Source organism: Erpetoichthys calabaricus, chromosome 14, assembly GCF_900747795.2.
Source record: "Erpetoichthys calabaricus chromosome 14, fErpCal1.3, whole genome shotgun sequence".
Lineage (NCBI taxonomy): Eukaryota > Metazoa > Chordata > Cladistia > Polypteriformes > Polypteridae > Erpetoichthys > Erpetoichthys calabaricus.
This window is the reverse complement of record NC_041407.2, coordinates 17,146,118-17,162,747: the sequence shown is the minus strand read 5'-3', so window position 1 is coordinate 17,162,747 and position 16,630 is coordinate 17,146,118. Positions and strand designations below refer to the sequence as shown.

The window sequence follows — 16,630 nt, the reverse complement described above, 5'->3', positions numbered from 1 at the left end:
CTTGGACAGGAGACTAGAAGAAGTTCCCTGGTCACTTTTAAAAGAGATCCACTTAGATGAGGTGGGCAACATGCTCTTGGAGGTGGAAGGAGAATTATTGTGTCTTGTGTATTTTTGGTAGTGTTCTGATGAAGAAGCCGTATCTTTAGAATAAAATCCTTTATTTGAATCTGAAATTGCGTTGGGCATCACTTGTGTCAGTGGTTTGGGGCTTAGTGGCGCCCCCCCCCCCCCCACCTTGCAATTAACCAAGCAACTGCTCCAGCAAAATGAGAAAGCACTCTTTGCAAGATTTGACAGTAAGTCCACTAGGTGGCAGTAGCACGTTTTTCTATCCCTGACTTGTGAAATCCCTCACCCTCTGAGATGGCATTTTACTACTATGGGGTGCCAGCAGTGCCGGAGCGCAATAATAATTAGGCCAGAACTAATTAGAAATGAGAAAGGGGGGTCTGTCACGGGACATACTCACACTGGATACTCCTGTATGGCACCCAACAGACAAAGCATGCATGTAAACGGGTGACAGGGACAGGAGTTGTACCCAGATTACCAGACCCATGCAGCAGCAGTGCCAACCATTGTGTCAACCTTTCTCCACTGTGTATATCATCTGTCACTTTCCTTATTTTATTACTGTTATATCAGATTTGCTTACTGTCCTTATTTTTCCTGCTCTTTTACCTTCCACATCTCACACCACAACAAGCGCCATACTCAGTGCAGTTGAACGATTTCAACATTTTAACCCTCAGTAATATTTGTTTTGGAAAACAATGCACAAAGTGTTGCACAAGAAGGCTTCATTTCGACATCTTAATGAAGACCACACACTTACTCACCGCATCCCATGAAAAGGTAACACATGAAGTCACTAATCGAAGAAGGAAACGGCGCCTGTGACACCAAGAAAGAGCGTGAATTAATCCGTGTCAAGTACAGGAAAAAATCCGGAGAGATTCTGTAGGAATAAACTGCCTACATCCTGATATTTAAGATGTGCCCATTGTTCCTCGCCACCATAGCCTGGGGTCTTTAAATGATGTCACTTTAATGACTCATTTTCAAACGTTTCCTTCTTGGCCTCTGCAGGCAGTTAAGTATATGTGGGCTTCTTCAGAGCACATGGGCCATGGGCTGCTGATTTTAGCAGGATGCCAAAATGCAACCGTTCCGAAATGAGAATCTTTAAGCAGAAAAAAAGAGGGCAGCAGGAGGGTGTGGTGCCCTGTCAATACAAAGGTTGGCAGCAGAGCCAGCATTTCCATTATCGGAGGCTTTCATGTCGCAATCTGAGCTGAGCTTTTTTTTCTAGAAAAGTCTTTTACAATGTAAAAGTGGCAGGTATGCCAGGTGTGGGCATTGCGCTGTGTCAGCATTTAGGCACATGTCTTGTTTTTAGAATAGCATAACATAACATAACATAACATAACATAACATAACATAACATAACATAAAGTAACGTAACGTAACATAACATAACATGATGTGACATGACATAAAGTAACATGTAACATAACGCAATGTAATGCAACGTAACATAACAGAACAGAACAAAACGTAACGTAACGTAACGCAACAAAACGGAACATAACATAACAAAACATAACAACATAACAACATGATGTGATGTGACATAAAGTAACGTAATGTAACGTAACGCAACGTAACGTAATGTAACATAACAGAACAGAACGTAACACAACGTAACATAATGTAACATAATGGAACATAATGGAACCCAACACAAGGCAACGGAACATAACGTAACTTAAAGGAACGTAACGTGACACAACAGAACATAACATAACATGATGTAACGTGATGTAAAGTAACATGTAACGTAACACAATGTAACATAACGTAACATAACAGAACGTAACACAACGCAACACAACGGAACGCAACATAACATAATGTAACGGAACACAACACAATGCAACACAACTCAATGGAATGCAACGTAGTGCAACAAAACAGAACAGAATATAACATAACATGATGTGATGTGACGTAAAGTAACATGTAACATAACGCAACGTACTGTAATGTAACATAACAGAACGTAACGCAACGGAACAGAACAGAACATAACATAACAACATAACATAACATGATGTGATGAGACATAAAGTAACATGTAATGTAACGTAACGCAACATAACATAATGTAACATAACAAAACAGAATGTAACACAACGTAATGCAATGGAATGGAACGCAACGTAATGTAACATAGCAGAACAGAACGTAACACAACGTAATGCAATGCAACAGAACGGAACACAACGTAACATAACGTAATGTAACATAACGGAACGCAACGCAACACAACGTAACATAATGGAACCCAACGCAAGGCAACGTAACATAACGTAACTTAAAGGAACGTAACGTGACACAACAGAACATAACATAACATAACATGATGTGACGTGACGTAAAGTAACATGTAACGTAACATAACATAACATAACAGAACGTAACATAACAGAACGTAACACAACGCAACACAACGGAATGCAACGTAACATAACGTAATGTAACATAACGAAACGCAACGCAACACAACGTAACATAATGGAACATAATGGAACCCAACGCAATGCAACATAGCATAACGTAACATAACGGAACGCAATGTAACGCAACAGAACATAACAACATAACATAACATCATGTGACATGACGTAAAGTAATATGTAACATAATGCAACGTAACATAATGTAACATAACAGAGCAGAACGTAATACAACGGAATGGAACGCAACGTAACATAACGGAACGCAACACAACACACCGCAATGGAACGCAACGTAGCACAACAAAACAGAACAGAATATAACATAACATGATGTGACGTGATGTAAAGTAACATGTAACGTAACGCAATGTAACGTAACGTAACAGAACAGAATGTAACTCAACACAATGCAATGCAACGGAACGGAACGCAATGTAACATAATGTTATGTAACATAACGGAACGCAAAACAACGCAACTCAACGGAACATAATGGAATGCAATGTAACGCAACAGAACAGAACATAACAACATAACATAACATGATGTGATGTGACGTAAAGTAACATGTAACGTAATGTAATGCAATGTAACGTAACATAACAGAACATAACGGAACATAACGGAACGCAACACAATGCAACATGATGTAATGTAACGTAACATAACATAACAGAACGCAATGCAATGGAATGCAATGTAACGCAACAGAACAGAACATAACATAATATAACCTAACATGATATGTAGTAACATAACGTAACATAACAGAACAGAACAGAACGTAACGCAATGCAACAGAACATGACATAACATGATATGATGTGACATAAAGCAACATGTAACGTAACATAACATATAACAGAACAGAACATAACGCAACATAAGACAACGCAACACAACGGAACGCAACGCAATGCAACAGAACAGAACAGAACATAACATGATGTGACGTGACGTAAAGTAACATGTAACGTAATGCAACAAAACATAACAGTACAGAATGTAACATAACGGAATGCCACGTAACGTAATGTAATGTAAGGTAATATAACATAACGTGACGTGACGCAACATAACAAAATACTCAGTTATGTCCCCTTGGTTTACCTTCCACTTTTCTCCACGTGTTCTAACACTGTCCCCCTGTCTTTTCTTTTTTTGGACACATGTATGTCACCTACTGTCTTCCTTTCTTTCCTGCTGTTACCTCAAATCTTTCTTCTTTTAGACCTTTCTAGGCTTTCACTCAAACTCTCTGAATGCCAGTTACTCTGTCTGGGTAGCCTGGTAGCCAAACTAATAATTGCCTCCCGCTGGCACACACCTGAAAGCTGTCAACAACTGGCAGTCCTCCTTCTACAACTTAATCCATTTGGAGTCATCTGCAGTGTGGATTAATGGAGCTTCCAGTAATGTTGTTGAATCCTGGTCTACTGTGGCTTGATTGTGTAATTCTTGGCTTGTAACTCCTTTATTATTATTATTTTTTTTATTTCCTTGGCTCATGCTGGGTGGGAGAGGGTGGATTGGGTTACTTTGTATGCCACATCCATTTATTGATATATCCTACCAATTTGTCTTTACTTAATAAAACGCTGATCACAAAAAATAAAAATAACACAATGCAGCACAACATAACCTAATGTAAAAACATGCAGTGATATTAAATGAAACAATATGATGTGGCATGATATCATACAACACAGACCAGACTAACATAACATAACATAACACAGCATGCCATGATATGACATAACAAAACACAATACAACACAACACCACATAACACAGCATAACATATACAGCATGGCATAACATGATGCGTTATCACATAACACAACATGCAACGATACAATATGACACAAAATGACATAATATAACATGACACAATATGGCACAGTATGACACAGTTTGTGACATTACATGAAAGAGCACAACATGCGATAACATGACAGGACTTAACAAAACACAGCATACATTACATGACCCAACTCATAACATAACACAATACAACACAACATAACACAGTATAACATATCATAACATAGCATGGCATAACATGACGTGTTATCACATAACACAATGTAGCACAGCATAACCTAACATAACATAACACAACATGCAATGTTATAATATGACACAAAATGACATAACATAACACAACATGACATGACATAAAAGTGCACAATATGCTATGAAACAACAGGACTTAACAAAGCACAACGGTATATAACATAACATAACACAACACAACATGACATAACATAACATGACATACATTGTTAAAATATTACACAATATGACATGATATGACATTAAATTAAACAACATAACATAACATAAGGTAACATGACATGACCCATCTTGACATGACAGGACACAACACATGACATAACATAACATGAAAAGACATGCCGTGACACCACATGACATAACATAATGTACCATTAAATAACATAACATATTGTGAATTTCCCCTTGGGATTAATAAAGTATCTATCTATCTATCTATCTATCTATCTATCTATCTATCTATCTATCTATCTATCTATCTATCTATCTATCTATCTATCTATCTATCTATCTATCTATCTATCTATCTGTCTGTCTGTCTTATCCTTCCTACTACACTAAAATATCTATCTATCTATCTATCCTGCCTACTACGCTAAAATTAAAATCTATCTGTCTGTCTTATCCTTCCTACTACATTAAAATATCTATCTATCTATCCTGCCTACTACGCTAAAATTAAAATCTATCTATCTTATCCTTCCTACTACACTAAAATACCTATCTATCCTGCCTACTAAGCTAAAATTAAAATCTATCTGTCTATCTATCTATCCTGCCTACTATGCTAAAATTAAAATCTATCTATCTATCTATCTATCTGTCTTATCCTTCCTACTACATTAAAATATCTATCTATCCTGCCTACTACGCTAAAATTAAAATCTATCTTATCCTTCCTACTACACTAAAATATCTATCTATCTATCTATCTATCCTGCCTACTAAGCTAAAATTAAAATCTATCTGTCTATCTATCTATCCTGCCTACTACGCTAAAATTAAAATCTATCTTATCCTTCCTACTACACTAAAATACCTATCTATCCTGCCTACTAAGCTAAAATTAAAATCTATCTGTCTATCTATCTATCCTGCCTACTATGCTAAAATTAAAATCTATCTATCTATCTATCTATCTATCTATCTATCTATCTATCTATCTATCTATCTATCTATCTATCTATCTATCTATCTATCTATCTATCTATCTATCCTGCCTACTACGCTAAAATTAAAATCTATCTATCTATCTATCCTTCCTACTACACTAAAATAAAAATCTATCTATCTATCTGTCTGTCTTGTCCTTCCTACTACATTAAAATATCTATCTATCCTGCCTACTACGCTAAAATTAAAATCTATCTTATCCTTCCTACTACACTAAAATATCTATCTATCTATCTATCTATCTATCTATCTATCTATCTATCTATCTATCTATCTATCTATCTATCTATCTATCTATCTATCTATCTATCTATCCTGCCTACTAAGCTAAAATTAAAATCTATCTGTCTATCTATCTATCCTGCCTACTACGCTAAAATTAAAATCTATCTTATCCTTCCTACTACACTAAAATACCTATCTATCCTGCCTACTAAGCTAAAATTAAAATCTATCTGTCTATCTATCTATCCTGCCTACTATGCTAAAATTAAAATCTATCTATCTATCTATCTATCTATCTATCTATCTATCTATCTATCTATCTATCTATCTATCTATCTATCTATCTATCTATCTATCTATCTATCCTGCCTACTACGCTAAAATTAAAATCTATCTATCTATCTATCCTTCCTACTACACTAAAATAAAAATCTATCTATCTATCTGTCTGTCTTGTCCTTCCTACTACATTAAAATATCTATCTATCCTGCCTACTACGCTAAAATTAAAATCTATCTTATCCTTCCTACTACACTAAAATATCTATCTATCTATCTATCTATCTATCTATCTATCTATCTATCTATCTATCTATCTATCTATCTATCTATCTATCTATCCTGCCTACTAAGCTAAAATTAAAATCTATCTGTCTATCTATCTATCCTGCCTACTACGCTAAAATTAAAATCTATCTATCTGTCTTATCCTTCCTACTACACTAAAATATCTATCTATCGATCTATCTATCTAACCTGCCTACTACGCTAAAATTAAAATCTATCTAGCTATCCTTCCTACTACACTAAAATAAAAATCTATCTATCTATCTGTCTATCTATTGTGACATGGTGGAACACGGATTGACAGAACATAACATAAGACCACTTACTGTAATAAAACGTTATATATAACAGATCATGGAAGGACACAACTTGACGTGGTATGACATGATATGACAGCATAACATAAATCATCACAATGTGCCGTGACATGATGGGACACAAAATCACACAACACAATATTCCATCACATACTGCGACAGCCTCAGAATGTCTAACACGCTTAGCCTGGCTTAGGGTTGCAGGCCCATGGGGTATAAGGAAGGAACCAGAAGCAGCGTAACATAACATGACAGAGAGTATGGTAACAGAGACTAACCCACCTGGCACAGTTCAAGGTTTCAGTTCAGTGCCCGTACCAGAGGGGCTGTGCGCCAGGCAGAAGCCAACTCAGGAAAGGATGACAATAAAAAACGAACCAACAAAGTTTAATTCATCTCAGATTCCTGGAGTGGCTGAGTAAACCCCAGCTGCCACTACAGCCCATGAGGAGCGTATTGTGACACGTGTCCACCAGGCCTCACCCCCACCTGATTTTCATATCATCTGCAGCCACATTTTCACAATGGTTAACTTGAATGTTACAGAAAAATCACAACAATCCCTCTAGCACTGAATCAGTGACCTTCAGATGCTTTGTATCCTGGTGATGTTCTGCTCTCTCCTTCTACACACTGACGGTGTCCTTTTTAGGGGTTCATCCACCTGATCCCCTGTTGTCTCCCCAGCAGTGGGCGAGCACACTTCAGAGTGCCACACTGCTTTGGCGAAGCTCACCAGCTTATTCAAGGGCAGCGGTTCTCAGACTGTGAAGTAACAAAAAAGGGGGCACGAATGTTGCCATATGTGGCATAATTTCTCTATTTGTAGGAAAATGTTTAACTTGTAGCAGTGTATCGGCAGCAAAAAATATAGGAATAAATTTTATTAGGGTTTCAAAAAAACATTAGGGGGGGTGCGATTAAAACTGTTATGAAAACTCGGGTCGCAAATACTTAAAGGTTGAGAGACGCTGTTCAAGGGCATCTGATCAAATGGAACACACCACAAAGTCAACGCCTCTCTCCGTCTGTGATCTGAGGGGCCTCCCCGGCCAAGTTCTGCACCTACTGACTCCTTGCTTTTCTTATCCCCGTTTCTTCCAGGTGGCCTGGTTCTGTTTGGCCTTTGCAGTTTCATCATGGACATCTTTAAAATTGGCTACTACTCGGGGGTCGTTCCTTGTGAATCTCCAGTGAAGCTGATCTTCCCAGTGATACAGAGCATTTTCTTACTTGTGCAGGTAGAACTTCTGATTCTTTTCATTCATTCATTCATTTTCAGAGACCTCTGGACTGGCGTGCCAGATCACCACACTGGCCAGCTTAGTCACCTAATATACCTATCTTTAACATATAAGAGGAGACCCAGAAGGGACATGGGGAGAACATGCAAACTCACAGATGGTGACCGGACCGGGACTGAACTCAGGAGGCTGTGCCACCGTGCCACCTTTCATTTGGTTGTTCTTGAAATGAGAATCCTGGTCATTATTGTCAGATATATTTAAGTGTGTCTTGCTTCTGATGGGCACATGTAGACAAAGACCACTGAAGGGGGGCCTACAGAGTCTGCCATGGTGGCGCCTTCATATAGATAGCTTTTGCTTGATCACAGCTTGCCCAAAGACCCTCAACCCTCCTTCATTTTTGTAATATAGCACCTCAGATCATCACTCATGCCCCGCACCCATATAGCGCCATCCTTGACCATGCATGTTCTATTTTAAGATCCTGTCAATTTAAAAGGAACCCTTTCTCTGAATGTACTTGACTTACACTGCCTATAACAAATTCTTAACCCCTTGGACTTTTTCCGATTTATTGTTATACAAAAATGAATCAAAGTGGATTTAATTTGGCATTTTTTTGAAACTGACCAACAGAAGAAGACTCTTTAATGTAAAAGCTTCCAGGAGCACAGTGGCCCCAGCAGTCGTGAAATGGAAGATGTTTGGGACCACCAGGATTCTTCACGGATTAGGCCTTCTGGACTGGACAGGAAGGGCCTTGTTTAGGGAGGTGACCAGAAACTCATCTTCTGAGAACTTTGGACGTCCTCTGCTGAGATGGGAGAGCCTGTCAGAAGGACGGCCATCACGGTGTACTGGTAGAGTGGCTAGTAACAGACATATGACAGCGTTGGAAGAACTTGGATGGCATGAGGAACAAGATTCTTCAGTCTGATGAGACACAAATTGAACTCTTTGAGCAGAATGTCAAGCTCTACGTCTGGTGAAGACCGGCACTGCTCATCACCTGCCATAATACCATCACTCTGGTTAATTGTGGTGGTGGCAGCAGCCTCATGATATGGAGGTATAAGGACAGGAAGGGAAGGGTGAATGGAGTCAAACACAGAAAGGGCCTTAAAGAAAACCTGTCCCAGACTGTGGACCACCTCATTTATATATACAGTGTGATAGATAAGGGCGCTGTCAACCCCTTGAACCCTCAGACCACACGTCAGACACCAGATAAAAGTCCAAAATGACTTTATTATTAATAATAAATGTGCACAAAGCACCCTCCACTCCACTATACTCCAATAAACAATACACAATAATCAATAATCCTCCACTCTCTCAGATGCGTTGCCGACTTCCCACCCAGCTCAGCTCAACGTCTGGGATCTCCCATCGTCCTTTTATAGTCCCTGACCCATAAGTGTTTACAATCCGTCAGTCCATGTGAGTTTCTTTCACCTCTGGGTCAGATAAAAAGTTCTCTTCTTCATCCCGGAAGTACGTCATTTCCCTTGTCGCTTTGCCTACGACGTACTTCCGGGTTATAGGGCACATACGACTCTCTGGATCTCCCTGCAGCGTCCTCTGTTGGCCCCTGTGGTATCCAGCAGGGCTGTAAAGGAAAAGTCCATTGTTCAGGATTACCTGCTGGTATTCAGGGCACCTCCATGCTGCAGGGAGAGCTCCACCTGGCAGCCTAGTGGTATTGGCCAGGATTACAAGCCGGCCATAGACCACAACAGTCATATGAAAAAGTTTGGCAACCCCTCTTAATTCTTTTGATTTTTGTTTCTCATTGGCTGAGCTCTGAAAGTATCAACTTCCTTTTTATTAGATGACATGCCTTATGGTCACAGTAGTATTTCAGCAGTGACATTAAGTTTATTGGATTAACAGAAAATATGCAATATGCATCACAACAAAATTAGACAAGTGCATACATTTGGGATCCCAACAGAGATATGACATCAATACTTAGTTGAGCCTCCTTTTATAAATATATCAGCCTCTAGACGCTGTCCTCCTATAGCCTTTGATGAGTGTCTAGATTCTGGATGGAGGTATTTCTGACCATTCTTCATACAAAATTTCTCCAGTTCAGTTCAATTTGATGGCAGTTGAGCATGGACAGCCTGCTTCAAATCATCCCATAGATTGTCGATGATATTCAAGTAGGGGTCTGTGACGGCCATTCCAGAACATTGTACTTCTCCCTCTGCCTGAATGCCTTTGTAGATTTCCAACTGTGTTTTGGCTCATTGTCTTGTTGGAATTTCCAACCCCTGCGTAAATTCAACTTTGTGACTGATGCTTGAACATTATCCTGAAAAATTTGTTGATATTGAGTTGAATTCATGCGACCCTCGACTTTAACAAGGGCCTCAGTCCCTGAACTATCCACACAGCCCCACAGCAGGATGGAAACTCCACCAAATTTGACAGTAGGTAGCAGGTGTTTTTCTTGGAATGTGGTGTTCTTCTTCTTTTTGTTCTGACCAAATAACTCCATTTTAGTCTCATCAGTCCAAAGCTCTTTGTTCCAGAATGAATCTGGCTTGTCTAAATGAGCATTGGCATACAACAAGCAACTCTGTTTGTGACGTAAGTGCAGAAAAGGCTTCTTTCTCATCACCCTGCCATACAGATGTTCTTTGTACAAATTGCGCTGAATTGTAGAACGATGTACAGATACACCATCTGCAGTAAGATGTTCTTGCAGGTCTTTGGAGGTGATCTGTGGTTGTCTGTCACCATTCTCAAAATCCTGCGCATATGCCGCTCCTGTAGTTTTCTTGGCCTGCCAGTCCTGCTGGGTTTAACAGCAACTGTGCCTGTGGCCTTCCATTTCCTGATTCCATTCCTCACAGTTGAAACTGACAGTTTAAACCTCTCAGAGAGCTTTTTGTAGCCTTCCTCTAAACCAGGAGACTCAACAATCTTTGTTTTCAGATCTTTGGAGAGTTGCTTTGAGGATCCCATGCTGTCACTCTTCAGAAGAGAGTCAAAGGGAAAGAAGCACAACTTGTAATTGACCACCTTAAATACCTTTATATCTCATGATGGGACACACCTGTCTATGAAGTTCAAGGCGTAATGAGCTCATCCAACCAATTTGGTGTTACAAGTAATCAGCATTGAGCAGTGGCAGGCATTCAAATCAGCAAAATCACAAGGGGACCCACATTTTTTTACACATTTCATTTAATTTCATACAACTAAATTCTGCTTCACTAAAAATCTTTGTCCGGAAAACACCCCAGTACTCAGATGTTCCTAGGAAATGAAAGACAGACCACTGTTATCTTTTTGGTTGAAAGGAGAGTAAATTATTATGCAGGATGAGAGGGGTTCCCAAACTTTTTCATATGACTGTATATATATATGCTGTGCTTGTATATAGATATATATAAAGCATGGCCAAAGTGAAGACTTTCTGATTAAACTACAGTGCAGTTGAAGCCTGGTGGTCCATGAACCTTTGAGGTGAAGCCTACAGACCCCCATTGTGGCTCACGTTATCCTAATGTTTTGCTCTCCTTGTTTTCCAGACCTACTTCCTCTGGGTTCACGCCAAGGACTGTGTGCAGATACACCGTGGGCTGACAAGGTAAGAGTGGCGGCCCCCGTTCAAGAGTGAATGCCAGACCAAGCTCAGGTTTAGCGTCACGTGTACAGAGGACAGTGAGGTCCTCACACGCACAACAGACCAGTGCTGCTAGCTTGATAGCTCTTTATTTGACCAGGTTGTCTGTATGAGCCTCTCAGAACTTTTCAATATTTCATATACTTGTTTAAAATGTTATTTTAATGATCATTTATTGGTAGTTTAATTCCATATTACAAGACCATTTATCATAGAAGTTCAAGCGTTTCTCTGTATTTTGAGAATAAGTCGATGACGTAACATTGCCAAGCTTTCTTTATGTAATTTCGGCCCCAGCAACACTGGATACAAGTCAGTAACCTGCACTGGGTAGAACTCACTCATCCACACAGCCAGTTCAGAATTGCCAGTTCACTAAACAGGAGGTAGAAAGGAAAATTAAGATGACCCCTACTGACAGATCCAGGCCTTTAATGACCTCTTGGGCTCAGCTATCAGAAGTGTGTCTGTTTGCTGAGAGAGTGTCGACCTCGTCGAGAGGTTTACCTACCTCAGCAGTGACATTCATGTCTCTGGTGACTCTTCCTATGAAGTCAGTAGATGGTTTGGGAGAGCTTTGGGGGTCATGAGGTCACTGGAAAGGGGTGTATGGCGCTCCCATTATTTTTGCAAAAGGAAGAAGGTCCAAGTCTTTAGAGTCCTGGTGCTTCCTGTCTTTCTATGTAGTTGTGTGATATGGATGCTCTCCAGTGACCTGAGATGAAGACTGGACTCCTTCAGTTCTGTGTCTCTTCGGAGAATCCTTGGGTACCGCTGGTCTGACTTTGTGTTGCTCATGGAGTCCTGAATGAGGCACATCACCTACATTGTGAGGGAGCGTCAGTTACGGCACTACAGCCATGTGGCGCTATTCCCCAAGGGTGATCCAGCTCGTAGGACCCCCATTGTTGAGGACCCGAGAGTCTGGACCAAGTGAGAGGGTTGTCCATGTAACACCTGGCTGTAGCAGACAGATGGTCATTTCCGGAGGGTGGCAGTGGACCGCGTGTCTGCCTTGGGGGGGTTGCCAACTGGGATTCCGAGTTGTTTCATTGTGGGGTGGGTGCGGCAATGCACTCTAACAATGCATGCTCCCCAACCTGACCTGACCATGCTGACACATTGACAGTTCCACACAGACTGTGCATGGGATTCTTAAGGCCTCAGCACTAAACCCTCGGCAACCCTTGGCACTAAATGCTATACCATAACACACCAGAATGAGTTCATCTGCCCCAGAATTTTATTATTATGCTCTTTTACGTGATGCCCACCTTACATTCTCAGAATTACCATCTTATATCATGGACACTGATTAATTACATTTATTTAGTACTTTTTTTCACCACTTAAAGTGTGTAGACAGAGAGGAATCACTTCAACCACGACCAATGTGTAAGACCCACCTGGATGATGCGACAGCAGTACGCTCACCACACATGAGCTCTTAAGTGGTGAGAGAGATAGCCAATTAAAGAGAGCGGATGATTAGGGGGCCAGAATGACCAGCCCATGGAGGGCAATATACAGTTAGGTCCATAAATATTTGGACAGAGACCACTTTTTTCTCATTTTGGTTTTGTACATTACCACAATGAATTTTAAATGAAACAACTCCGATGCAGTTGAAGTGCAGACTTTCAGCTTTAATTCAGTGGGGAGAACAAAACGATTGCATAAAAATGTGAGGCAACTAAAGCATTTTTTGAACACAATCCCTTCATTTCAGGGATTCAGAAGTAATTGGACAAATTAAATAACTGGAAATCAAATGTTCATTTCTAATACTTGGTTGAAAACCCTTTGCTGGCAATGACAGCCTGAAGTCTTGAACTCCTGGACGTCACCAGATGTTGGGTTTCCTCCTTTTTAATGCTCTGCCAGGCCTTTACTGCAGCGGCTTTCAGTTGCTGTTTGTTTGTGGGCCTTACTGTCTGAAGTTTAGTCTTCAACAAGTGAAATGCCTGCTCAGTTGGGTTAAGATCAGGTGACTGACTTGGCCATTCAAGAATTTTCCACTTCTTTGCTTTAATAAACTCCTGGGTTTCTTTGGCTGTATGTTTTGGGTCATTGTCCATCTGTGTCATGAAACGCCGCCCAATCAATTCGACTGCTGTATTTAGCTGGATTTGAGCAGACAGTATGTCTCTGAACACCTCAGAATTCATTCGGCTGCTTCTGTCCTGTGCCACATCATCAATAAACACTAGTGTCCCAGTGCCACTGGCAGCCATGCATGCCCAAGCCATCACACTGCCTCCACCATGTTTTACAGATGATGTGGTGTGCTTTGGATAATGAGCTGTTCCACGCCTTCTCCATACTTTTTTCTTGCCATCATTCAGGTAGAGGTTGATCTTGGTTTCATCTGTCCAAAGAATGTTTTTCCAGAACTGTGCTGGCTTTTTTAGATGTTCTTTAGCAAAGTCCAATCTAGCCTTTCTATTCTTGAGGCTTATGAGTGGCTTGCACCTTGCAGCGCACCCTCTGTATTTACTTTCATGCAGTCTTCTCTTTATGGTAGACTTGGATATCGATACGCCTACCCCCTGGAGAGTGTCGTTCACTTGGTTGGCTGTTGTGAAGGGGTTTCTCTTCACCATGGAAATGATTCTGTGATCATCCACCCTGTTGTCTTCCGTGGACGTCCATGTCTTTTTGCGTTGCTGAGTTCACCAGTGCTTGCTTTCTTTCTCAGGATGTATCAAACTGTAGATTTTGCCACTCGTAATATTGTAGCAATTTCTCCGATGGGTTTTTTCTGTTTTCGCAGCTTAAGGATGGCTTCTGTCACCTGCATGGAGAGCTCCTTTGACCGCATGTTGTCTGTTCACAGCAAAATCTTCCACATGCAAGTACCACACCTCAAATCAACTCCAGGCCTTTTATCTTCTTCATTGATAAGGACATAACGACGGACTTGACCACACCTGCCCATGAAATAGCCAAAGAGTCAATTGTCCAATTACTTTTGAGCCCCTGAAATGAAGGGATTGTGTTCAAAAAATGCTTTAGTTGCCTCACATTTTTATGCAATCGTTTTGTTCACCCCACTGAATTGAAGCTGAAAGTCTGCACTTCAACAGCATCTGAGTTGTTTCATTTAAAATTCATTGAGGTATTGTACAGAACCAAAATTAGAAAAAAAGTGGTCTCTGTCCAAATATTTATGGACCTAACTGTAGCCAGGGCATTGGGATACACCCTGCTCTTTACGAAAGCTGCCGAGGAATCTTTAATGACCACCAAGAGTCGGGATTTCGATTTTACATCTCATCTGAAGGACGCCGCCGTATTTACAGCACAGTGTCCCCATCACTGCACTGGGGCATTGGGATCCACATACAGACCACGGTGCAAACACAGTCCCAATACGAAATCCAACAGAATGATAGAAAAAAACGGATCAAAAAGTCACAGAATACAGAAAATCAGTCATCAAAAAAGGAAAAAGCAAGAAACCCCAGTGAACTCCTCAACACCAGCACTTTCAAATGAACTGCAGGGGACTGCTGGTTTCCTCAGCCTATATAGGCTTGTGGGCGGTCCTTTGACAGACATGGACATGTGGCTCCGCCTCTTAGGGATCCGCCCACAAAATACAAGGACTATAACAGAACAGGCACAGACACATAGAGATTAGATATCTACTGAGCAGGACTCGGCCGTTCTGGTGTTTTTAGTCTTTCCCAGTTGTTTTGGCAGATGACTGTTGGGGGAATGGGAAGGACCATTGGAGGGCTGAAATTAAGTTGCAGTGAAGAGTGGTGCTGGCAGTCCTCCTTGGAGGTTTAATAAGCACAAGGATCTACAGAAACAATAAAGGAGAGCAGTGGGGTTCCTCTTGGAGGTTCTGAAGTATAATGACATACAGAGACTACAGCAGATTGGAGGGTTTAGGGGGGTCCTATTTGAACGTGCGAACATACAGGTTGATTTGGGGTTGAAGCCCACTTTAAGCCCTGGCCTTGACTGGAGGGCGGCTCACAATCCTCATTCTTCTGTTCCAGGTTGGGACTGATGCTGACTCTCGCCACCAACCTCATCTTGTGGATGGCTGCGGTCACAGATGAGTCTCTTCACCAGACTGTGGCACAGAAACATTTGAACCCGTATTTGACTTTGAATGTCACTCAGCATAGATCTGCCTCCTTTGCTTCGAGAGGTGGGTAGACTGGGCGAGGGTCGAGGGAAGTTGTGAACAGGGGGCACAAGAAAGGGGAACCAGGGTAAGGACTCCTGTATGGTCAGCCATTATAGAAGAGGAGGAAGAAACAGAGGGTGGGGATGGAGAAAAACTGTTAGCTCAACCCGGTCTGCATACTTGTGCCAATGGGATATTTTAGCCTTTAATGGTTAATACATTTGCAAAATTCTGTAATATCATGATTTTGCTTTTCATTCTGGGGTATTGAGTGCTACTTGATGAGGGAGAAAATGAAGTTAAAATGAATGTAAATGATTTTAGCGTAAGGCTGCAATATAACAAAATGTGTAAAAGGTGATGGAGTTTGAAATGATATACAGTACAGTGCATCCAGAAAGTATTCACAGCGCATCACTTTTTCCACATTTTGTTATCTTGCAGCCTTATTCCAAAATGGATTAAATTCATTTTTTCCCTCAGAATTCTACACACAACACCCCATAATGACAACGTGAAAAAAGTTTACTTGAGGTTTTTGCAAATTTATTAAAAATAAAAAAACTGACAAATCCCATAAGTATTCACAGCCTTTGCTCAATACTTTGTCGATGCACCTTTGGCAGCAATTCCAGCCTCAAGTCTTGTTGAATATGATGCCACAAGCTTGGCACACCTATCCTTGGCCAGTTTCGCCCATTCCTCTTTGCAGCACC

General features: G+C 40.7%; 1 protein-coding gene across 2 annotated transcripts in view; it reads left to right on the top strand.

The window, feature by feature from the left end:
• Positions 1 to 16,630, top strand: part of otop2 (otopetrin 2) — a 41,717-nt gene that overhangs the window by 16,303 nt on the left and 8,784 nt on the right. For both annotated transcript variants that reach the window (XM_051918964.1, XM_028819461.2), the window contains exons 3-5: positions 7,988 to 8,124; positions 11,676 to 11,734; positions 15,781 to 15,935. In XM_051918964.1, coding sequence (XP_051774924.1) covers positions 7,988 to 8,124; positions 11,676 to 11,734; positions 15,781 to 15,935 — 351 coding nt within the window. The remainder of the gene's footprint in view (positions 1 to 7,987; positions 8,125 to 11,675; positions 11,735 to 15,780; positions 15,936 to 16,630) is intronic.